The sequence below is a fragment of the Bombus flavifrons genome, chromosome 7 (assembly GCF_040668555.2).
Source record: "Bombus flavifrons isolate JBK064 chromosome 7, iyBomFlav1_principal, whole genome shotgun sequence".
In the NCBI taxonomy this organism is placed as follows: domain Eukaryota; kingdom Metazoa; phylum Arthropoda; class Insecta; order Hymenoptera; family Apidae; genus Bombus; species Bombus flavifrons.
Window position 1 is genome coordinate 3987366 of NC_138448.1, and position 26972 is coordinate 4014337.

At 33.8% G+C, this 26972-nt stretch overlaps 1 protein-coding gene and 1 long non-coding RNA gene across 10 annotated transcripts in view; one reads left to right on the forward strand and one right to left on the reverse strand.

Moving 5' to 3' along the window:
- Positions 1–26972, reverse strand: part of LOC138182067 (rap guanine nucleotide exchange factor 2) — a 247751-nt gene that overhangs the window by 18386 nt on the left and 202393 nt on the right. For 7 of the 9 annotated variants that reach the window (XM_069117600.1, XM_069117599.1, XM_069117605.1 and 4 more), the window contains one exon: positions 1615–1713. In XM_069117600.1, coding sequence (XP_068973701.1) covers positions 1615–1713 — 99 coding nt within the window. Of the gene's footprint in view, positions 1–1614; positions 1714–10188; positions 10243–11184; positions 12110–26972 lie in introns of those variants that run through there. The other 2 variants (XM_069117602.1, XM_069117603.1) reach the window with 2 other exon arrangements.
- Positions 884–1630, forward strand: LOC138182070 (uncharacterized). Its single transcript, XR_011173686.1, has 3 exons — positions 884–963; positions 1370–1485; positions 1519–1630. It is a non-coding gene; the product is annotated as an uncharacterized LOC138182070 (long non-coding RNA).

The following is a 26972-nucleotide window of genomic DNA, read 5'->3' on the forward strand; positions in this document are numbered from 1 at the left end:
AATCTATAAGCTAGAATTATAAGGCTCACCCTACTTGGAGCTTATTAAGACAGTTAAGCATCATGTGTTCCTTGAGAGTGAAATTATGACAATGTTTATACCGTCTGGGTTACTTAAGAACCCCACAGTAGTAGTTAAGGAATAATCTTAGTTATATTAACTTTGTCGTATAAAATATCAAAAGTACTCTGTACATATACTGTCAAATACATGATTCAAAATACTATAAAATATATCTACTATTAATCCTTTTTATATTTCGAAAATGTAAAACTGAAATAAATTGTTTAACAGTATTTCGGAAATCATACGTAATTACTAACTAAATTTTAACAATTTCCAAAGGAATAACAGAATACGTAAAAAATATAAAAAGGAAAAGAAATATTCCAATTGCGTCAAAATTAAAGAAATCCTGCATGATAGCAGTTTCAAAACCGATAACAGGCATATAAAAAACGAATATTCATCGTGCGATGAAAAAAAAATAAATTTTCTCCAACTACAACGCGTCCATAAATCGCATCCTGCGTTACGTTCCACTTTTCAGCACGGGAAAACATTTCTCGCTTTACGATGATCGCTGTTTACTCCTCGGAACCTGGTGAATTTTTCGTATATACGTTTCTATGGAGATAAGAAAATTCACGAACTGATAAAACTTTTCTTCAAGAGGGAGGAGGCGGGCATTCGAAATGCATGAGAAAGCGTAGAATAGTACAATGAAGAAGGAAAAAAGATTACTTTAAAAGTTTCACCACTAGCCGCTTTTAACGATCTCCACTTTTTTTTATTTTTCCATCATCTTCCTCTCTTATGTTTTCGATTATCGAGAACGCGTGGGCGCATCGACACGTCACGGATCGACGACATCAAACTTTCTTTCAACCATCTGCACGCCGATGACGTAAGACAAATGATCATGAACCGTTGCAAGGAAAATGATCAGCAAAAGTGCATCAGGTACCGATTTACCGATAGATACCAGCCATGAGTCTCTGTCAAGCTGCATCAGATACGAATATACCACGCTATCGATTGCGCTAAAGTGAAACAAGGCGTAACTAAGCCTACCTTTGCAATTGAACGTCACGCAGAAAAAACATGATAGGTACATTTTTGTTGATTTTTTTTTATTTTAACTTGTATTTATTGTTAGATCCATTTTACACGACGAATGAATTACTCAGTTTGTCAAATATTAAAAGACCAATTTACTTTTGTCCTTTGTACCTAAATCTTTAGTACCTTGTGAAAAATTCCTCTTGTTTTTAATAAATATATACTTCTTTCGTGATGAGTTTGACAGGACAACGTGATCTTGAAAGTTCCATTATATAATAAATTTTTCCTACTATCCATTTAAAAGACATTCACCAGCTGGTGCAGTCGAAATTAGTCATGGACTGTCATTTCGAAATAACTGATGGATCTATCCAACGCTGAGTCTGGCCTATTTCTAACCAATATATTTATGATAATATCGTTCAAGCGCAGGAATTCGGGTCAAAAAAAAAGACGCGATCGTGAATGCCTTTTTAAAATTTGCCTGAACGTACTCTTGCAATTTCTATCTGAGAAGAGGGCAAAAAGAATTCGAAAACAGATCTTTACCGTATCATCGAAGACCAAGTTGACCTGTCGATGGTCGGTTATGGGATGAGGGTGCGGTGGTCGATGCATCCTTCCTCCATGCACTTCTGGATAGTCGATCTGCCAACAAAAAAAAGGATAAAAATAATTAGAAAAATAATTGCAACTGAGGATGAGTTTTATCAATTTTAATGCTATTTTATAAATAAACGTGAGTATTTTAATATAAAATAGAGTTAAAGGTATAACTGTCAAAATAATGCATATTTTAATATATTCAATATTTTACTAGTATTTCAAATGATGTCTTTAAAATCATGAAGAACGTCTGCAATTAGTTTCCTCATTCTTTCTTCTAATTTTCATGATAACATATTTGCATTTTTACAACGCAACCTGCATACTATTTTCTGGTTCGCGTTAACCTTTCACCTTTCGCAAACCTGCAGTGGGCACACTTTCCGAAGCTTAAAAATATAGGAATTGTTTGATGTGAGAGCTATCTCCTTTGGGGATACATATCAGGATGAGTCTCGTAGATTTATTCAGCAAGTTTGCTGGCGTTTGAGAGGAATAGTAAAATATATGCGTCCTATTTTTATAGAAGATTTTTAATTGTCTAATTGTAGCAACGCTTTTGAATGAATATATTTTAGAGGTATTTCTTCCTTATATTATTTTCTATGCAACCAATTGTATTATATGTCGGAGAAGGATTGGAATTATGGGCGTTCGATGATCCTTTACTTAATTTACCATAGCGGATGTAGCTAATGTTGATTGTTACGAATGTGGACACTACAAGAGATAGAGTAAAGATGATGGTGACAACGAGTGGTGATAACGAATCCACGGTCCACGGGATGACGATTACCAACGTACTAAATGATGCGGATAACTGTCTCAATAACTCAATCAGCAATGCGCCCAACGATCCAAAATGAAACTGCCCTTATATACTCCTGTCCCCACTTCTCGGGTCAATCTTTGTTCTTAATGAGGGCCATATAATCATTCCATACCTTTGTCAGGTACACGTCCCTCCCGTGACCGTGGCTACGTCTAGTGACCCGCTATGTCACTTCGAGCCCGAACCCATCGTCATAAAGCCAGATTGAAACATTAGAACTATTGCTTATTTTTATTACTTAAGTGTAACTATAATAAAAGTCTGGACTAGGGTATTGGGGGTTTTCCCAACATTCCAGCCGGGAAATCCCGATGTTCTTTCATCTCCGACATATATATATTTTATATACATATAACAATATAATCAATAATAGTGCAAGTAACGGTTTAATTTATTTATCTTAAGAGTGTCTCAACACGAATAAAGAACTAATAGATTTCTCCGTTTTTTAATTATATAAAAGCTAAGCCCAATCTTTTTAACCACTAAATAACATGAAACTCGGAAAATCAATAAAATCGTACTTATCACATTTTTCCCTGTAATTCTTATACGTACACACATATATCTTAAAAATGCAGAAATATTTTAACGAAACGTTTTACCCTCGTATCTCACGCCATGTATTTAACAATGCATAAGTTTACACCGAAAACAAGGGATTTAATTTCCATTAAAAAGTTTCTTCGTCTAATCCCTCCCTCTACAGTCAACATTCATCAAACTACCATTTTCGCTCTAAATTCGACCGATAGAACGCAAGCTCGAGAGCAACGTCAACGTAGGAGCGTGTTTCGAATTTCTGGAATGACAAACAGCTCCTCCGCGAAAGCAGCCGTGTCGTCCCCAGGAATGGCGTTGATAATCTAATCCGGTTCCACCTGCGACTTCTGCAGCTGCGTCAACTTCTCTCGCCCCCTCGAGTTACATGGAGGCTCGTGCCCCTCTTTTTCGGTCAACAGCGTTCGTTGTTCAACCACTATACGCACGATGAAATAAAAAAAGGAGGAAAAACAGAAGAGAGAAGGAAAATGAGAAGAGGAGAGGAGAAAAAAGGGGGAAAAAAAAGAACACCGAGAGACAACGAGATGAGCGTGTGGCTCGGGGCCGGAACCCGTAGGCCGGACTTCCGGTAGATACGCCGATTATACTCGCCATTCACAGAACCGCTCCCTCGCGACTCGATTGTTAGAGGCAAACAGCATTTAGCCAATTTCGGGATGAAAGTTGAATTTCCACCGGTCGACGATACGTTGATTCGATTGGGAATAGCCGATGCGAAACGCGACATGCATGTCGCGAAAAATATTGTTCGACATACCGGAAATTAACGAAACGCCTTCCTACAAACCGTTGCTGGAAAATGCATATCACCGAGATCCATGTGTGTTTACACTGTTATATGTATACGCGTAAAACCAACATGCGTCGCGTAACGTTGGCGCGTAGGTTCCAGTGATTTATAACTTTTAATTGATTTCTACTGACATGTAATAATCGTTGTAGAAATTATTTACGGAAATTTTGGACTGAATGCTTTTGCATATACACAATGCTGTGTAGAAATTTTAGGCCAGCTACGATAATAATTTTATAATGGGAATTAATCACTTTTCAACTAATTATGTACTACCCGCCTTTATGAATATTGTAGTACTCTATTCTACTTACGTACAATTCGTCTGTATAAATGTTGTACTTTAACTTGTATGCTTTTTGCTTATACAAATATTCTAGATATTTTTAATGAATCTTGTATACGGATTCAAATGCATAGTAATAGCTTTGATGTTGGATTGGTCGACGATGTGCTGAATTTTAAAATTGCTCTTCTACGAAAGATAAGAAATATGACATTGCTATTTACCTATGATCTTCAAACAACATCAAGTTTTATATTCATTCATAAAAATGAAACATTCTTATTTCCTACGTAAACATTTCCTCAGAAAAGTTTTTCTACAAGATTTTATTCCATTTTATTGCTTTCTTGTTTTGGATACGAGTGTAAAAAAAGAAAATAGAACGGCAAGATTAGCTTAAAAGCTTAGTAGCTGAATGGTTTAATGAGAATCATATATATACCTAACATACTCGAATAGATACAGTTTAAGATACAGTTCTGTAGAATTCACACATATAGAAAATATTATCTTTAAGTTACTATTATAGATATTCGAACTTACATAAAGAATGCAATATAATAATAATATCAATTATTGAACATACTAATTAAGTTAGATTTGTCAGTATTCCGAAGAGTTGTTATGTTAGAACAAGTCGCTTAAAGCTATGTTTGAACTAACACGTAAAATTACCATCAACTCGTCCAATTTGTAGGTAAAACTCGTTTTGCGAGAAATCTAAGCTTCTTTCAACTTAGAAATCTCAGCAACATAATGGGGCAAGTACGTTAATTATCGATTACTGGAGCTAACCAGTCCCTTATAACCGCTCTTGTCCGTGTCTACTTATTTCATATGCCTTTTAAAACCACGATTCACCGCTATATCGAAGATGCTACAGGTGAAAGTATGCTATACAGATTATTCCAGCTATAGACCGCAAAAAACTAAAAAGAACAGTCATTTCTTTTTTCTTGCTAAGCAACCATCCAATTCTCCGTTATACCTACAATTATCATCAGCACCGTAATTTCTCTCCACAGAACTGTATAGCAAATATCACGTACGCGTTGAAGAATATTTATAAAGTATTGTTTGCTCGTCGTAATCTCCATATATTTATTTTCAATGTTGACGTTCCTATCTTTTACATTTTTTAATTTTATGAAAATATTCTCTTTGATGCATTTTGCGGCATATGGGTTATGATTGTCGCGTAATAGTAACAATTTTATGACGAATAGAAGCATATCTGGAAGATATCTATTATTCATTAGGAATTTAAACGTATATTGCTATTTTAATGTCTAATTAAATTAAGTATTCGAATTGAGTTGTCTCTACTAATCTCAATTAAATTTTTTACTCCTTTGAAAAGATTATTTCTTTGCTAGTCATGAATATTCAGCATCTGTTCTCACTCTAATCACTAAACTAATGCACGTAGAAGTAAACAAATATTACTTAAAATTCAGGAATGATACCTAATATTGAAACTAATAGAAAGACGGAAATTATCAATATGTGTATGTATGCAAATATAATCTACCATAGAAACATCATAGAATAGGATAACAAATATTTATAAAAAATAAATTTCTCGCCAATCTATTTTTTTACTCTTTCATAATTTCAAATAAAATATTATCTGTCAAAGTAGATCTCTCGTAGATTCTCTTTTCTACTGTCTCGTAACTTTCGATGAAAACACTAGATATCTAACTAGGTATCAAACGAAATATCATTTTACGACCAACTGTAGATATATAAAAATTACGTCCGATAACTGAGAAATTTATTAATTTACATATTCATGGACATTCATTAGCAAATGCAGGTATTGCACTTTTTGCCACTTCTCGTCGTGGAATTTTTTGCTTGTCACGGTATATCTTGTCTTTATCATTAAATTTATAGCATAGCAGTCCGAAACACGTCGCAAACCCGATTTCTCAATGAGCACCGCTCGATCGCATAAACAAACGCGCAAAAGGGAAACGAAGTGGATCACGCGCTACGCTCTGTTTGCCCGACGCGAATTATAATGGCGAATCGTGTACCGTTCGCGGACTTTGCGAACGGACAGTCGTGAAACGCGTGACGCAACATTCGATGCAGAAAATGTCCACGAGCGTTCTCTCGTTACGTAATCCACGAATTATAAACAATCGGATAGCGACTCGCTAACGCAGCGTGTTTGTCATTCTTTAACGCTTAAGCCACGTTACATTGGACATCTTTTGATCAGCCGATCGAACCGATTGACTTCAATATTTTCAATACATTGTTGACGCGAATCGACATTTTTTATTTTCTAGACGTTACACGGACGAAAGACGTGACTCGATTTTAATCTTATAAACGTTGACATGTTTTCCAAAAATGTGCGGGAACTGAAGAAACATTTATTTCACAGTATACCGTCAACAATATGTTAAGTCGTTCAGAATTGCCCGTGTAATTAAATTTCAATCAAGTGGAAGTTTTTAGTTTCAAGTAACTGAAACTTTGTCCATTTTTAGTTGAAGATCCTGAGTCTTCTTCTACAAGAATTTACTACGTAATAATATTGGTAAATTGAAATATTTATAACACATTGATAACAATTACTTTTTAAATTAAGATATGCTAACTGTTGGGCCATTTTGGCACTTTAATGATATGTTAAGATTTACTACAGAACAATTAATATTTGTGTAATATTTTTTGTACGTCACTTTCCAAAGTTCCTTTGTTATAATTGCTAATGCTCGAAGTTCAAGTAGATTCTGCGTTTTTCCTCTAATCCATCAATGACGTGTTTTTCTATCAACTTTTTGAACTCAGATAGTAAAAATTGTTTATGGTTACTGATATCATCGATTAACATTTCTTTCCGCTACGTTAATTATTTTTAATAATATAAATCACTGAAAAATAAGGTTCTGCTATAAATGTTTTAGTCGAATGACTTTACATCGATCGACTCGGTCGACTGATTAACAATTGCCTAATATAAGTCTGTGGCTTTGTTAGTCATGGACCTTCAACGTTTTCACTAGTGCTCAAGGTTTGGTAATTGTTGCCCGTGACACTGCGAAACACTTCGATATTTCTCGATTCCGGTCAATGTTTTTGGGTCTCGATGGTGAAATTATTTTTGTAGCAATCGTGTGCGCGTCAAATGTCCGATTATTCTTCTCCAATATTTTCTTTTTATGATCAAGCAGTTTTAATGCATTGTGTATGGAGGACAAACATGTACGTGTAATGTCTGTCTTTTTTCTAAAAAAAATATTACTTATTAAGGATAACCAAACATTGTCATCTTACTTTACAACAGTATATTTGAAAGAAATATTTAAGGATCATTTATTGTTTATGAAAGTTTCATTATAATACATAAAAAGTAGAAAGTGAATGGAGAAATTAATTTTTAAATGAATACATACACGAAATTATTTCTATTCAAAATTCTAGAGAATAACTTGAATAAGAGATCAAACATATTGTTTTTGGATCCTTATTTTCAAGGCCAGATCGTGGTAAAAAATAAATGCTTCTGTCATGGTCGTGATTCAAATTTGAAATTAAAAATAACCGAATAATAATACATGCTAAATTGATATCAAAGATCCGTTAACCTGTTAAGTTTACGTAAAAAGAATAAAAAATTGTTTTCGATTTTCGCAGACAAGAATATTCTATTCTAACTAGATTGCATTAACAGTACTTCAAATTATCCCACCAATAATCGATACACTCGACTGTTATACATTGGTACCAGTGGCAATTTCATCTAATGGTCAAACATTTCCAAAATACACATAACCACATCCACTCGATCTTACTACCAAGTACATAATTTGAAAATTGCTCTTACTAATCGATGCATTATAAATTTAAATTGAAGTGTCCAAGCAGTGCTCCATTCGTTTAACTTGGTAACTATTAGTCTCGAAATTAGCCTCATTATCTGATTCTCTTAACGCCTACGAACTACGACCACAATATTTAATCTGAACCTTATATCAGCAACTATTTTCAACAACTTTTCTCATTACTATTATCATTTCGTATTATGATTATCTATCTGATTATGATTATCTAGTTTTCAACCATAATTTAACTGCTAAAAATGGCACAATCTGAAAGAATTTATACTTTATATGTCGCGTCATGTCGATTGTACGATAAATCAAGCAATTTATCGGACATAGTTGGAGGAATTGTGTATACCAAGATTAACAGTTCCAGTTTAAACCCTTATATTTACACTCTACATCTGTTCTTATCACGTGTCGTCGTATTGCTCCATAAATTTCCAACATGTAGATATTGATATATCGAACGTATTTGATAATCAAAAAACGGTAAAATCGACAAAGTTGAGTGTTCCAAGAACAATTTGCGTTTTAGTTTCCTGAAATCAAATATTAAATACAATTCTATCTTAGCATCGATGTACATGTAAACATGTGACGATGTAGTGTTACATTCAAAATTCGCTATTCCATCGAATTTGACTACGAAGGATTGAACATTTTATTAAAAAAAGGAAAGAAAGAAAATAGAATTAACCACGCTCGTGAAGGAACTTTTACATCCATGATATATTTTCCTTGCACCTGGAACTATAAAATTTCTAAGTTTTTCTACTAGGAAAGGCAAAATGACACATAAAGGTATCTTAGAATGTGCCTAAATAAACATAGAATATCTACGTCTATCAGCTGAGCTCCAATAAATTGGGTATACACTTATTAAATTCTCAATGCGACTTCTAAAAACGCGTCTCCAAAAATGAAGAGCAGCTAAATGACAACCATAATGAATTCCCACGAAATCGCAGATACACGCGAACGTCGTGCGAAGTGTTCATCCCCAGCGTAGCAATTACGCGCGGATCGTTCGATAACCAACGATCGGACTACGTCTCCTCGCATTCCTGTCCCTTTATCTTTCGCTCGTCCTCGTTATATATTCACGCTCTGCGTGGGCCCTTCGGCTCCGCGTGGGCGAACGCATACACGCGCGCGTGCAGGCGCGAGCGAGCGATAAAGCCGAGTGTTTCTGCCGCGAATGGGATACACTAACAAACCTAACTATGCACTAGCAAAACCTAACCCGTTTCATTTAGTTTTCAATAAACGTTAACGAAGAACAGGGTTATCGGAAATCTGTTAATCACAGACTGTGAATATGTAATGCATAAAAATTCGTATTTCTATGAATATACAAGAGGCAAGGGAGTGATTCTATGCGAAATAAATCGAAAATATAGAATAGAAATTTTTCACGCGGTGCCTCGTTTTCGATAAGACTGAATTTAACAATTTGTTTATACGAACTTGGCTAGTTACCGGCGATAATTATAGTAATAGTAAAATACAAGACTAAGATAAGATGTAATAATGGTAAACGTAATATTATTATTATGATATGAAAATATTATACTTTGGATATATTTTCAAACTTCGAGTTCCAAATGTCGAGAGGTTTATATTTGAGCGTCCGTTATGACGTAGAGAGGGAAAGATTGAATAGAAGATCAGAACGATGCAAGCTGAATGGATAAGGTTTAAGTATTGGTAATTAGAAGTTTGTTTTGTTTATGAGAAAAGTTATAATCAATTAACGTAGTTTCACTTTAACTTCTCTAAGGATATCTATAAGGTAATAATTTGCTATAAATAAGCTGTTTGATATTAATATAATAATATACTAATCAAATACAAAGAATTAAAATAGATTTATAATAGTTAGAAAAGTAAATTAGTGAAATATATGTAATTGACAATAAATGTTAAATAGTTACATATTTGCAATCAATAGTAGCCATTTTTTATTAATATGTTGCAACGAAATATGTTAATTGAATATATACATTATACATATGTTCATACATTTTCTCTATTGCGTATTTATACACGTATGTAACTTGTAAATCGATATTTGAGAACTAAGCTCCAATGAATAATGTAGTCTTTTCAATCTATAAATTAACGAATCTACCGTAATATTACGAACAATTTTTCAATCGCTTAATTACGATAAACAAAAATATTTAGCTCAATTTACCACGAGACAAACGATGGGATGGAATTCCACGCATTCCATTATCTCACCGATTCACCTTAATAAGGCATACCAGCAATAAACACACGGCGAATTCAGCATCATACCACCAACAACCTTCTCGCTCTTGCCACAATTTCTAACCTCGAATTCTATTTACCAACATAAAAATACCAACGTTCTATGACTATGCTCATCGCCTGATTCGAGCACGAACGCGTGCTTGCTAAATATTCACGTAAATAATTCTACGAAATATTTGCGGCGTATGTAAATGCAGCGTACCACGTTCGATTTTTATTTCGTTAGTTTAAACTAACGAGATCCTATGTTTTCTTTACGATATCGTTGCGCGATTGAGAAACGAAATGGCTCGTTAAGATATCGCGCTTGTTAAGATTAATCTATTTATTAACACGTTGCGTATCAAAGCCACATATTTCTTCAGGGTTTAGCCTTTTGGAGAAATTTTCAATGCAAAGTTCGTGTTGTACACTTGTTTGCTTAAAAGTTAAACGATTCAGGAAATAGCGATATTTACCAATTGTTTTTCACTGAAAACATTATGGGTGAAATAGAATTTTAATAAAACAATTCGTATGCTACCAAATATCAAAACATATTTTAACTTTTACTATTTATTAGACATCAAATACTGGATTTTTTTTTCTAGTGGAATATTATATTCTACATCATCATATTTATACTATTGATATACATATATTAACATATTCATTATATTTTACCTTGCATTTAATTAAAACGAACAAATTTCGTAACTATCCAAAAGCACGCAAAAAATTGTTTTATATATTTTTACAACCACTACGTTTTCTCACAGTTAGACAAAATATTTCTTTTGAGACTAATATTTAGTAAAATTACGTTTGACTATACAACGAGAGATATGTTTGTCTCCCGCACAAAATGTGTTAAGATACAAGCTAAACGATAAAGGCTGTCGTCGTGTTTTCTTAATTACGAAACGAATCTTTTTACCTCGTTCGAGACAATCGATAAGGGCCTCGGTGTGCCAGGCCAGCTTCTGGATAACGAACGACCTTTCCTCTTCCTCACGACGACCCGAGGTCGTCCAGTTCGATTCATATGCTTCAACATTTTCGTCGATCGAAACTATACACTCGCGTCAATTTTTCAGCCACTATCTCCAGTTTCCATTTCACTCTACCTCTTCGAACACACTTTTGTCCTCTATCTCATTTTCGTTCATCCATATAAAATTGTGTAACATTAAACATCTCTGATTTTCAACTTCTTAAACACAACTCAAGAAGTCCAACATAATTACATGAATCTTCTAACATCTAATCATAAATAGATTAAAAACTTGGTGCACCGAATAAAATCACAGAGACAACTAAAATTTCTCCACTCTTTCACTTTTTAATATTTAGCCAGAGAATCGTTTAAAACGAGCACAGTATAATATAGGACTCCATGGAACTATCAATCGTATATACTCGATTGTCCTTTCACATCGTGCTTTCACCATTCCTCTTCATTTCTTTATCAAACGGCCAAAAAATCACACACAATCCATCTCGTCTTAAAATAAAAGAAACTCACTTGTATATTTGTTATATCACGCTAATATACATATTATCAATCGGTAGAAGAAAAGAAAGAAACGCGTGGAGAGTAAAACTTGTGCTAGACACAGCCGCGACACTGTCCTCGTTGAAATGGCACACTTTAAGACCCTCGCTCGGCTTATAATAATAAGTCACCGATAGTCGATCCGCGATAAAACATTCACGGAGGATCGGTTCGCGTTTGTGTATCAAGGTCGAAATATCTTTGGATTACCCGTGAAAGGAGACGGCCATTCTGGTTGCCCAGAGCCAACATGTATCGGAGATCTAAGGCACGGTCCCGAACACATCGCGGGTCACGATAAACTGAATCGTGAATCGTGTGTGTGAACGATTCTTGAGGGCCAAAGAGTGACTCGACTGGTCGTCGTCACGTGACTACACACGCAGTGACGTAGGGAGAACCGCGGCGATACTTGGCGCTGTCAGATCGTATAGGACAAGTAAAATAGGACGCGCGATAGCGTTTATCGTGGACTAATGGAGCGTTCAGTGATAGAACTTGCCGGCTTTGACAGTGTTGAATGACTTCTCTATGATCGACGGATGCCCCTTCTAGAGGATTTCGCGGAAATCCAACCGAAAGATTGGCTGAGATTCGTGAAGTTGTAATTGGATAAGTTTGGGAGAGAAATGTGAGTTTTGTGCATCGAGTGTTTAAAAAATGGTGCATAGAAATTTGCGTATAAATCTTGTGTGTTAAAATAAGTATAAAGTCCGTACGAATGGATCTCGATAGCAAAAACATGAATTTGAATGGACGTTTCAAAAATGAGGAATGTACAGGGTGTGTCGAAAGTTTTTAACAAGAAGTTTTATATAGAATAATGTTTAAAGGTATTTATACAAATTTCGGAATAACATTTATACGAGCATTTTAAGTAAGAAAAATAATGGAAAGTGGATTGAATATTATCCTTGTTTTAGTAATTCGAGAACGAGGAACTTGGAATTGTCGAAACTGTGACAGAGAATATTCGAAAATAACGCGGAATTTCGTGACGATATTTCAGTCGACAGTAGAAGAAAAATATTCTTGTATTTAAAGAATATAAAATTTCTGCTTACGCAGGTTACGTTTGCTAAAAAAAATTACATCGCTAAAATAAGAACAAGATTCTATATTTACGCAGTTCTAAAGTTTGCACGAAATTTGAAAAATCTGCGATGATCATGAATGGACGTTCTCAGTAAGCATTGAAAAAAAAATAGTATAGCAGACACTGTTACGAGATCTTCTTATAAATCGTAAGTAACTTTAAAAAACTCAGACTCACGGAGAAACTTCTCGAAAACGTGCTATTTATAGAGAAACAAATCTGTATTATTATAGAACGTTACTTTAATAATTGTAAAATTTTATAGGGCAACCTTTTTTGCAACCATTAAATTAGTTTAATTTAATTACAAAATATTTCACTCATCGAAAAACAGAAAAGTTTTATCATTATATTATTAGAATAAACCTTGAGAGAGCTAATAATCGAAAGAACTTTCCCGCAGACGTAAACATCATCTCGTTTTATCCTCCTATAACGTCAGAGTACATAGTAAAAAGCATTTCAGTTCATCTTCATAAAAAAATGGTATCACATGCTTCATTACCAACACTATCGTAAAAACGTAACAAGAAAAGGAGACGTGAAACTCAACTAAAAATGCTCGCTAAAAGCATAGTGTTCTGGAAAAAGAAAGTATGTCGCGTCATCCATCGATCCTGTTCTCATACGAGTTCTTACAAAATTCAGCTTCTGTGTGATTTTTACGAAAGCGGTAGACACATGGTCGAACACGTGTTTCGTAGGAAGCGTGTCTGGGGAAATTTTAGGACCGAAGTCGGGATAGACCCGATCATGTAAATTTTAGGACACAAGGTTTTCTATGGAAAAGAAAAACAATTTGTCATCTAAAGTGCAAACCACTGTGTGTTGTCCGAAGTGAAAGAGCTTATGACGAAATCTTAAGCCTGTCATAAAATTGAAAGAATGTAGTAGATATGGGACAAATTTTAGGGAAAATTTGGAGAATATTATCAGAAGATATATGAGCTTGCGAGGTGTGTATTTGTTTCCTAAACTTACATTCTTATCTTGGATTACTAATAACGATTTACGCGTGAGTCATACAATAATTTAAGATACAAAATGACTAAGATAGTTGTGTCTCATAAACCATAACAGTTTTGAGAAATATTTTACCGATATTTGTAAGAAATTAATTATCTCTTAATTCTTTTACGATTAACGATTCACCGTATAATGTTTTTATAAAAATTTCTGCCGCTTCATATACAATCCCAGCATCTAATCTAATCTAATCATCCATCTTCCAAAGACGAAAAAGTCTATTCCATTTCTCAAACCATCAATCGCAAATAAATTGGCTAGCTCCTTAAAATCTCTATCTATTGCTTCCCAAGCAGCTCAACCAAAAATTCCAACGTAGCCATGCAGGCAGAATGAACAACGCTCTTTTTAGCAAGCTCTTTTAAAAACGACAAAAAATGTAATAGAAAAAATCCTCCCCCTTGAAAACGAGCGAGAGCAATGGCCACTGTGCGACGTAGTCGAGACGGTCTCGTGAAAAATTTCCTTAAAATATTTACACACAGTGGATCTCCACGAAATAGGGCGACACGGACGTAGAATTATTAAGACAAATAACAGGAGCAGAGATGTTCATGACGGATGCAGCAGTCGTGTAAACTGTCTACCGAGGCTGATGCATCGCAAAGGCTTTTACGTCTGTAACACTGCGTCTCATAACTATAAAATATAAAATCATCCAAAAATCATCAATCGAGGCGCTTGTGGTGAAAATAATCCTTATCAAATTAATACATCGAAATGTATAAAATATGTAAAACATTTCACGTAAAGCATTCATTATAACGCCTAGCCAATGGAACGAATTTGTATTTATGTGATTTTTTAGCTGCATTTATTTTTTTCAGTATATTCATATCTATAGAATCAACAAATATCTATGAATAGATGTCTTACTTGAAGCATCTTATTATTCGGAATATGTAGTAGCTTATTATTCGAAAAATGTACTCAATGTACACTAAAATGAGACTCTAACGATAACATAATAATATCTGACTTCTTCTCTGTCTTATTCAAAAATTTTGCGATACCTCTCATCAGACATTGTCGTGTACCGTCCCGTATCTTGTACCTACGTAAGAATTGAAAATTTCAGGGCGGTTTTACGTTTGTGAGACGCATTGTATACACGAATGTATACCGACGAGCTAAAAATTTCCTCCTTTGGCCGGACCAACACGGCGAGAGGCGGTAGCCCAAGCACAGCAAGAGGGCTGCCGAGCACACGCATATTCATACGCGTTTCTCGCCGGCTGTCTACTTTATTTTCGGTTCTTCCTGCGGCCCCTCGTCTCGACACCATTGGCGTCACACGCCAGCACCGAAAAACTCGTCGCGAGACGAGAAACGCGGTCGTGAAATTCCGTTCCAACGACGCGACGCTTGTTCCAAGCGTCATGTTAGTGAAACTATCTTCTCTTTCCTTTTTTATCTCTCTATTTCTTTCTCTTTCTCTCTTTCTCAAGCTCTGTATCTTATGTTCCAGCGTTTTTTCTCTTTCCTCTGATCTTGTTTTCGGTATTTTGCTCCCGAGTGCCGAGAATCGGCCGACACTGTCGCCTTCTATTTGCTACTAGAAAATTCTAGTACAAAGGATGTGGTCCTCGGAGGCACGCGAAAGGTGCTTCCAAGTCTTTGGGAACCAGAGCGTATGGACAGAGGAATTGTGAGAGATGCGCTTGGAGAAGTTAGGTTTACGGACAAGCTTGCGGCGATGATTGTTTGGATTGGTTCAGCGGGATGGTTTGATGGTTCGCTGGTATTTATTGTTACGGTGGAATAATTGACGGGTTGTTGTACTGTATTTAATTGACGAACATTAAAGGGCGTTCGAGAATGGGGTAACTTTTGTCAGATCAAGATGCATTGGATTTTTAGCAAATTTCGAGGAATTTTGTACGGTACATTTTCAACGTTTATGTTGAAGAAAAATATGTATTGGTTAATTAAAATTGAAATTGGTTGATTAAATTTGTTCGAAAAATTGTTGGACGATTTGTTGGAAAAGTTGAAATTGAGAAATAATTCATTGGACAAATTCTTGAACTCTGAACTTCTTAATGTATAACACAGATTTGTTTATTTCGATATTTACTTCAGCTTTCTTTGTCTGATGCAATAATGTTTGAAAAAAAAAAGAAGGAGAAGAAGTAGAACTCATAGAAAGTTATAAAAGTTATCAAGTTATAAAATTGTTTCCGGGTATGACAAATTTTGTGGGGCAAGCATTGGCAAAGAAGTATTAAAAATACGTAACAAGCGAAGCATTGTTAATTAGTTCCGAATAAAAACCGTGAACTGCAAAGTGCAATAAAGATATCCAGGTATCGCGTTTCTTTTGTTGTCAACATAAACTAAGTTACATAGACCGAATCGATTGATGAAGTCAACAAAAAGTTCCATGAAAAGAGTTTCAGACTTGATCATTCCATTTTATTTAAGTTAAATCAATTATTGCTCTTAAGTGGCAATTTTAATTACAGAGAAATATTTTCCAACAATGTGCATTGGAAAGTATAAATAGTAAATAAGAAATATGAGTGAGTCAATCGTGTAGGTACATATCTGCAACTGATTAAATTGATAACAATTAACAAAGTTGATAACAAAATTGGAGATAACGATTCAAACGATCAATTACAAATCCAATGAAATAAACTACTGATAATTCTTTGTAAACGATCAGTAGAATAGTCGTCAAATGTTAACCCTTTCGTGTTACATGTATCTACTGTGAGCTACATTGTACATTACAAAATAATTGTTCGTTTTCGGCCAAATTGACTTGATATTTTAATTTATGTTCTTTTTTTATTAATATAATTATTCTTATTTGCATGTAATTATATTTTTAACGGAAAATTAACGTATAAATATTTACGATAATTATAATATTTATAAAAATTTACAGAAATCACGATGTAGGTAATAAAATTAGATATTTCATCCAATTTTAAAGGAAAATTTATTTTTTAATATTCGAAAAATTCCACCTTGAAAGGGTTAAAACTCACAAGATATTTATAATCATACAAAAATTCATACAACTCAATCCTTGTTTATACAAAATGCTTTTCTATACTTTCTAGCGTTCTCAGAAAATACGCGTTCGCACAAAAGGCGATCGAGGGATCACGACAAAACAGCGTTCACTCAATAACCCTCTGCATCTTCACGAATTCGCAAAACAGCTTTTCGCCACCCACGGATAAACCCTACGATCCGATCCAAAGATATTCCAAGAATCCTGCACAACTCTTTCTACCTTTATTCCAGTAAATCTCAAGGGACGATCGATTATTCCATTTCTCAAGGAAACATCGACTCACAAACGAAAACCACGAACAAACGATTCGCGGACTTTCCTTCGTGATTCAATCGATTCACTTGCGTTTAATAGAACTTCCGATTACGCGAAACCTTTTACAAATTTTTCTCGTGTGAGTGCACTGAAATATTTTTGTAGAAATTGAACGATATCCACACGTCACGAATCGAGCGAAAATCGAACGATCGTAATTAAATGTGAACGCGATTTCGCCTAAACCGATCGAGAGACGAAACACGACTGGTGCCGCCTGTCTGGCAAACGGCCGATAAGCTCGCTATCTTCTCCGCGGATATTAATTTTTCTTCGTTTTTTTCTCTCTCTGTCCCCGTCCCTCTTTGCTCGTTCACGTGCACCGACACATCGCAAGCATCTCGTGCAAATGGATCGTCTCCGTATTGTCTGCATTCTACATTCTACATGTACACCCACGTACGTAAGTATTAGGACACCTGCTCGTCTTGTGTAAGAAGTGATAATTGCGATAGATTAATCAGGAAATGATTAAATGGGCAGTAGTTTGCATAAAATAATGGTCGATCAAAAATTGTAAAGCTGTTTATAAGAGTTGTAGGAAAATAACTAATCAACAGTTATTCGTTGGATTTTATAGTATGATTTAAATCTGAGTAAAATTTTAATCATCTTATAGATAAATGATTCTTTTAAATTTTTCAATAGAACTATTCATTTATTGGGATAATAGTGAAACTATAGCCTTTCTCGGATATCTACTTCTAATTAGGAAATTGAAAATCATTACGAAAGAATATAAATCGAATAAGCCAGGTGAAAAATTGAAATAAATAATTCATTTTATTTGTCGCAAGAAACATCTCGCGAAACTGTGAGCTTGGAAGTTTCGTGAAATTTTGATATCATTTGGGAACGAATTGACCCAATTAAATTTACGTACTGTGAAAAGGCACGATAAGATACATTTTTGTTCTTTTATTGAGATTTGAATTTTGAGATCTAATACATTATCCGCCATTCGAATAGATCTTTATTGCAGCAACTACTACTTGTTCGTAACTCGATAGATTTGTATCAGTACCTTGTTATAACAACATCCTAACTTTTAAATTGTACTAAATATTCTGTAAATGATACAGGTACCTGAGGTATGCAACCGAGCATTAATTACAAGCAGCCAACTTAAAATACCAATCCTTTTGAGACTCTGGAATCAGACTGTCAGAGAAAAGTTTGAATTCGATTTCGACTGTCCGAAAGTTGGAACACCGACGTTCCATTTGCAGGGAATCGCGTAACGTGGCCGCTTTGTGGTTGAGTTACTCGGTTCGAGTCTCCAGGAAATCCTAAGGGACAGGTAGAAGACGAATCGGAGTTTTAGAGTAATCGAACGAAGCTTCGAGATTCGATGTTTGGCAGATATCGATCGTGATTTATGAGATGTTTTCGTAAGACCGCCGTGAAAAAAATCAAGGGTTGAATAGAATTGTTTAGGATGCTAGAAAAAGAGATATATTTGACATGAGATCAAAGACAAGTAAAATTTTGATTTCTTTGTAAAAGACAGAAGATTTATCTAATTATGTTTTCCCTCTTTTGATTGATTCAATCAACATACTTTTCAAATAACACCAAATCTAAATTTCTCGAAACCATTAATTCCCCGAGATCTTCTTTACAATGCTCCAACACAAGTTCGTCGTTAAAATTATTACTCAGTATTGACGACACATTCGTCGGGAATGATAGAAAATTTCTCTCTTGTTTTGTTCGACAATTACGATATTGATTTTAGCGCATGAAAACACGAACACCACAATACAAGGTAAAGAAAAGAGAAATGACATTTTTTGTTGCTTGCGAACTATACAATTTCCTGTCCTCGATTACCGTTAATAGAACGTCAACTATTATCCAGTCTCTTATTCGTGTTACATGTATACTACGTTGATCGTAGTCATGTGGCCGCGAGGTATGAAGTATGAATGGAAAGTTGAGAATTTGACTCATACAACTCCATGTATACGTCACTACGTGCCTTTGTAGAATCGATAGAATATGTTAGCAAGCACGTTACATGGTCAGTTCACACGTTCCATAGATTTATGATGATATCTATTTCATTTTCTATACCTTAGGTTCTTTCTGAGAAGATACGATCGAAAGTGTCGGGAAATAATCGGTTAAAATTCTTAATTCGATTGATTCATTAACCTTCTTATATATTTTTAAACATTTTCAATTTAGTCATATTTCTATGGTTATTTCGTAAATATTTCCCAAATCTACGAAGGAAATATGAAAAATTCGTAATTATTATTAATATCGCCGAATTTTCAGTTCCATTTTATGATACAGTTTTTATTGAAACACCCAAAAGGTTTTTTGTCTTGCCAAAAAAAAATACAACATTGAGACATCATAGCACGATTAATGTTTACAATTATGAGAGATTAATCGTCAATAATCGATGGTTTAATTTATCGATGAAATTAATCGATCGGTAGTTATAAATATTGGTTATCAATCATCAATCGTTAATTAAATGCAGAGTAATATTAATCATCAATCACCAATTGTTGGTTTTCGTTGAAATAAATTAAGGTTCTATTCAATCAAGGTTTAATTAAAGTCCTGTTTGTTGTATGTGAATGTGTAATGTGTATCATATGTGTAAGTGAACATGGATAATGACGATAACTGATTGATGCTACTTACGTTAGGGGCTAGACTCAAATATTAATTTCACACAACGAAGAAAATTTTAATAGTTATTTGTTAACCCAATAGACAATTAGATAATTAATTTAATCATTAATTGTAATTACAGATCGATTGAATAAAATAAAATTTGTTTCTTGGTTTTATCTTTTAATTTTTCCATCCACTTTATCTAGAGTACTTTAGGAGATTTAATTGTAACTGATGATCAAATATCCCAATTGTACTAATTATTTCCTGATAGAATAATCGAGTAGATAAACTTACTATCCATTGCTATTCATTGATTTTGATTTATAGCTAAAGGTAACGTAATCTTACATTTTTGGTAAAATAAAGGGCATATATGGAAAAATAATCGTATCGAAGTTAGAATTATAGAGAGTACTGTTATGTTTCCACAGAATAGAAATGATTACATGTGTACAGCTTTCTAGACCTAAGGAAGTCCTTCATGGTTGAATAGACAAGTCTTCGTGAAACAAGGATCCGCGATCTATTCAATTTCATAAGGAAATAGCCGGCAGAGTATCTCTCGAGTTATACTAGGTATGTATCTTATAAAACCTTATTGCATTCTAGTACAATTCTTCGAAACCGAAGCGGAAGTGTTTCCTCGACTATAAAACTTACTCCGCTAAACTTACTCTTCTCCAAATACTTGATAAGAATTTCGTTGAAAGTTAAAGTTGCCAGCTAAATTTATTTTTATCCGCTTATAAATGCATCAAAAGTACCGAGAATGTGTTCTGTCCCCCTTAGTTTTAAACTAAAATTCTATCTAACATTTCGAAACTGAAGAAGACAAAAGTTTTCTCATTTTCTTTGCATCACCTTACGTTTTTCTTTATTCAATAGGAATATTCAATTATTATCTTATAACAATTCATATAATGTATTTCAAATATTTTAATATACTTTGAAAAATTAAAAATTAATAGTTAAATTAATTTTGAATATCATTCACACAGGAAGAATTTCATTTTTGCCTTAATAATTATTACTTGTATTATACTTGTACAATATTTTACCCCTTATCAACAAAATTATCCAATTAAAAAAAAATTTTGAATTTATTGATTACTTAGTATGCCTCTAATATTGGTTATAAATCTCTCTCTGTGCCTTTAATATCGGTTATATATCTTTCTTAGTTTTATCTTTTAATTTTTCCATCCACTTTATCTAGAGTACTTCAAGAGATTTAATTCTAGACATTCGCAATGGTCCTACTATATTTTCTAATACATTTACCTATTTCTTCTCAAGCATTCTCGTAGAACATTTGCTATAAATTATACCTACTAAATCTACAACCACCCCCTACAAAACATCAAAGAACACGCGATAAAATGTCTGCAACATAAATTCCAACCATCGTCGGTCCAATATTCACTAACTACATTACTGTCTTCTCTACAATTCTATGCAAAGGTAAAAAGACGAAAGATGCTTTCACCTATATTCATATCACTCGTATCGCGTATAAATTTTCGCCTGTTGGAAAGCAAGAGAACACAGAAATTCTCTTAACCAAAATCACATATCCTTTTCAAAAACTTTTCTTTAAATAAAAAAAAAATCCGAATTACAAAGATCGGAAAAATCCAATTACCTCTACATTACGCTAAATCATAAATTAAAAACATTCGCACAGCATTTCCAAATAATTCTCATAATTCTATCGAACGCGTTATAAAATTCCTAATAAAATATTGCAAAATACATCTTCCTCCCACTGTCAAAAATATTCAAATCTCAAAATTTCACCAAACCGAACAATTTAGATACATAAATCATCATTTTCAAGTAACCTCGATGGTTTCACGGAACGCGGTATAAAATTCGCGATAAAATGGGCCAGTGACCCCAAAGCGATGCGGCGTGCAATGGCGTGCAAACGCCAACGCGACGCGATCGTGTCGTCTAACGCTTGTGCATCATCCTGTTCCATGGCGACGTTCCTCGGATAGGAGATGCACACGATCTACACGGCCGATCTTTAATGCGCATTGTCCGCCAGCCAAAGCCTAGCCTATAATCAGTGAAGCGTGTTGCGATAATATTGGCTCCGTACTCATCGAACACAGGATACACGCGAAGAGTGTGGGCAGGTTCTGTGCGACTGCAAAGCTGCAGGTGTATCGAGAGAATCGCGCAACCGAGAAAAAAGATCTGGGTCGGCCGTATGCGTTTCAACGATGTTTTCGTTGTCGCCGTCGAATATTTTAATTCGCCTGCTTTTCATTGTTAACATCGTTTACGAAATGTTTGTTAATTCCCTTCTGCGTTTCTTCTTCGTCGTGCGTCGTTTTGTAGATTTTATAGGATTTGTAGACTTTGGAGGATTAAGAGATGCACACAATTGTAGAATTTGAAGGATTTGCTGGATGAATGTTTTTATTTGGATAAAATTGTCTTGGTTTCCAGTTGTCTTGGTTTTGTTTGCCACCCTCTTCCTCGTTTCTTTCTCATCGTTCCATTATCTCGTAGATTTTGTAGGATTTGTAGACTTTGGACGATTAAGGGAATTGTAAAATTCGTGGGGGATTTGCTGGATGAAGGTTTTGATTTGAATGAAACTGTCTTGTTGATGTCTCGAAAAAGAATATTTTATTCAATATAAACTCTCTTTCTACTAATAATTATAGGGTTTAGTACGTCGGACCTCCTTGGCAGTTGAAGATATATTTATAACAAGATTGCATCGGTTGCTCCGCTTTTTCTTTATGAAACCTTCTGATATTCATGAAACTTGAAACCTTCGATTCCCCGGAAATATATCAAGAAGAAATACGAGTACGGTATTCTTGATAGATTTCGTAGAATACGGTTTTGATATCGTAACTTTCATTGTATGTTCGATTAATATATTTGCGAAATATTGCTCTCGCTGATTGTTTTTCGATCAACCGGTTATTTTCTAGAATTCCCAGAATTTACACGAGTACCATAGAAATATATGAAATTGTTGTTTTAAATGAAATGTTTCAGGGACAAAGATTTTATTATACCTTCATTTTTATGTTTTTGATTCAGACTAATTTTACTGGACGTTGTATTTCAAGCGTTCGTATGAAAAGCGTAGAAAGCGAATATTCAAAGTTCAGATGATGCTTATAAAGCCTAATATGCCTCAGAATTACTTTTTGGACGTGGAAATATTTTTGTAAAACGAGTGCACCGACTATTATGATATTCGTGAAATTTAAAACTTCCAGTTCCTTGAAAATACATGCAAGAGAAATTTGAGTATTTATATTCTGAACATACTGTCTAGAATCAGGTTCCAATGTTATAACTTCCATTGAATGAAAGACAAAGAATTATGTATATATTCGTAAAATATTTACTTTGCTCGGTTACATGAATATTTTATGACGACATAGTAATCCACAAAATGGTTATGAAATCTAATAGAAGTATCGAACCATATATCAGAAGAAACACGATATGTTAATTCTGCGTGGTCGTTTAGCATAAAGAACATAAAGCATTCATTTCGTTGACAAATATGACGGCTTAATATTATGTAGTATAAGTTGTACCATAAGTTATATATATATATATATATATATATATATATATATATATATATATATATATATATATGATTGTATGAGACATACAATATAAATTATGTCACGTTAATTACATGAACCATCAATTAGAAGGAAAGTTAAACATTTGTCGGAATGTGTCTACACGATAGCACGTGCTTCCTTGCACGGCCTGTACAGTTCCGGCGTTTCCGGCGAATAACGAGAAATATCCGGAAATCTTGCGGCACATGTTCCGGATTAAACACGCTAGCAACTCCAGTAATTTGGTAATTAATTCTACCATTACTGACACAAGTATTCGTCTGAGGATTTCAAGTATTCAGGTAACGTTAATAAAGAGGCCGTGTACCGTTGCGTTGTGCCGCTTTAAAAAAAATTATTATTCCTCTAGAAAAAAAACACGCGAATGTTCTTCTTTTGGATAATAAATATCAAACTTCAATTTATAACTTATCATGTTTTAAATAATCTAATTTGTCGATTAAGCAATAATTTCTCTTTGTTCACGGTAGCAGAAGCGAGTTTTTAAAATTTTTACCTCAAACATGACACAAACGCATTTTTCATATTTCTCATGGGAAATTTTCCAGATAAAAATTCTAAAAATTATTAAACTAATTTTGCTTCCTACGAAACTACATTGAGTTTCAACATGAATGTGAATTAAACAAATTTTCATTATATAAATACTTAAATTATATGATTTTCGTATATTATATAATTCTTAATATTTATTAAGAGTCTATGTGTACTATATAGATATCTATTTTGCTTATTTATATAAATCAAACCAAATATTAAAATAAATAATCAAATAAATTAAATCGAAATGATTAATTTCGAATGTTTATACGAAATATCTTTCTACCAAAATAGAGATTCAATTTTATTTTCTAAGCATTATAAAAACGAGCATATTATTTGGATATTTTGCATATTTTTGCATGCTACATATTCTTCATATGTATTTCTACATATTTTTACATACTTAAATTTCCCACAAATACTTGAACCTTCACGATCTGCAAATTATATTTTTATGACTCATCATCCTATTTATGGAATATTTTCACATATTTAAAACAGTACATATTCATCAAACATCACTCATCGTCCAATTTATCGAACATTCTTTTGAAAATATACCAATAAAAATATTGAATAATATTTTTAAATAAAATTTGAAAATATACCAATAAAATTAAAATATTATTTATTATTAAAAGCGTCACGATAAAAATAATACGAACGTTTACGTTACATCATCGCTAATAAAGTATACCACGATGTTGTAAAAGTGTCTCAGTAAATAGTATGGCATTACTCAGCAGCTTATAAAGACTGCACGTGTCATTTTAATTGGATTCCAATGAGTAAAGACTTTCCGCGAACGCGAGCGAGTTCAAAGAGTGAAACAAGAATAAATAACGAGAGACTGGCGGCGGTTCGAGTTGGAAAGAAATTCTGTTTTTCGCGCGGCCAGACGTTAGAGGGAAGTGGCAGGAAGTGGAGGATGCGTTTGAGCCTTGAATTCAAATGGTACCGGGGCGGCTGGCCGGAAGTGAATCGTCTTGGAACGTGGATTTAAAAAGAAAGGGAAATGGGACACCGGCCGCTCCGATTTAACTGTACAAGTAAACCAGGTCGCAAATGAATTTGATACTGTCTCTTCGACGATGTAAATTAATTGCAAGTTAACTGTGTTTTTTTTAATAGCGACAGTTTCCAGCGTCGCAAACATAGTTCGACTTTTGTTTTCTGTTACTGATAACAGATAAGGTTTATGCAGAATCATTTTCAGAACTATAGTTGAATAACCATTATTTGATATTTTTTTTTTTTTTGCTTATTTGCGAATTTTATTTCTTGTTGCAGTCGTTTATACGGAATTAGTGTTAGGACTTCGATAGAATAACTGTTATTTGATTTACTTTTGTTTACTCGAGTTTCATTACTTGTCACAGTCGTTTTTTTTCTATAAAATTATTTATTTGCAACGGTTTACGTAAAATTGTTCTTAGAATTTAATTGACTCGCTATCATCTGACTTATTTCTTGCTACGGTCGCCTAAGCAGAATAATTTTCAGAATTTACATTGAATCGTTACTCTTTGATTTGTTCCTTGTTGCTCTCGTTTATACAGAATTGTCTGTAGAATTTAGTTAAGTAGTTATTATTCGGTTTATTTCTTTGGTATAATTTCACAATTTTATCTTGTTAGAGGAATAAGTTTTAAAAAATACTAACACGATAAAATCAATTTAAGTTTCTTCTCCATTTAATTATACATAGAACATTTCTGAAAAATACAGAAACTTTGTTCAATAGGGAAGTTGTATATTGGAAAAACTGATCAATAATCAAAACGCCAATAACACGAATGATTCTTTTTCTCTTTCCTGTTCCTTTAGACATGGTATTAAAACGTGCATACATAATTAGTTTTTACTCTTCTCTTTTTCCGCTAGTAATTTACTTCGAAGGAATGAGAGCAAAGGTGAACGTCTGTGACGTCAATCTTTTGCTTCGAGTTGTAGAAAGCGAGCACGAAAATCAAACTATCTGTATTTGCGCCGAACGAAATATTGAATGTATATTACATTTTTATGCTACATCATACGTATAAAACAGTGTATCGCGTCTTGTTAGATATTTAATTAAATCAGAGACAAGGATTCCACAGAAGCGTAATCATATCATAAGTTACACACTTTCAGTTCCGTTCGGAAACATGTATTTTTTATAACTCGATACTCTTTTCATTCATTATACGTAATCTTATCAACATTTTTCCTAGAAGATGTTAATTAAGAAATAAGATGGTAAAAAATTTTATCGAGGAACTTTCAACGATACATTTTGAGTGAAACGTTCAAAGAGAACAAAATTTTCGTATTTGCAGCCTGGAAAATACAAAATTACGAATTAAACGAAAGATTGAGAGTTTTTCACAACTATACGCTTTCTTCGTTCAATAATGATAAATTTTGAATACATCATTCGATAAAAGAAAGATTGTCACATTCATAAAAGTAATTTGTTTTTCGTTTGTAATTCGTTTAATTTAACGAATGATAATGATAATACGAAGAAAAACTTTCTCATGCGAGAGAAAGCAGCTTGTTTTACGTAATGAATTATAACGAAGTAACGAAATTGAGAAATTGACAAAAGGAGAAGTTGATTACTACGTTTATTTACTATGAAGCTCGCATATATCCTCCTTTCTTTTTCGCTATACATTTTATATTTCAATCATTGATAGTTTTAATATTAATAAAACGTATATACGACGAAATATTAAAGAACTAAAAAAAAAATACATGAAATAGCTGAATGACGGCGCTCCTATAGACCAGCGACATTTTTGTCTGGCCGACGATTTATTTTAAGAGCGAACCTCCGGCTCTTTAACTTTCTTTTCCCACTGCTTGAGAGATCGTGTGCACGCACGTGTTTTCGCGTGCAAATTTTTAA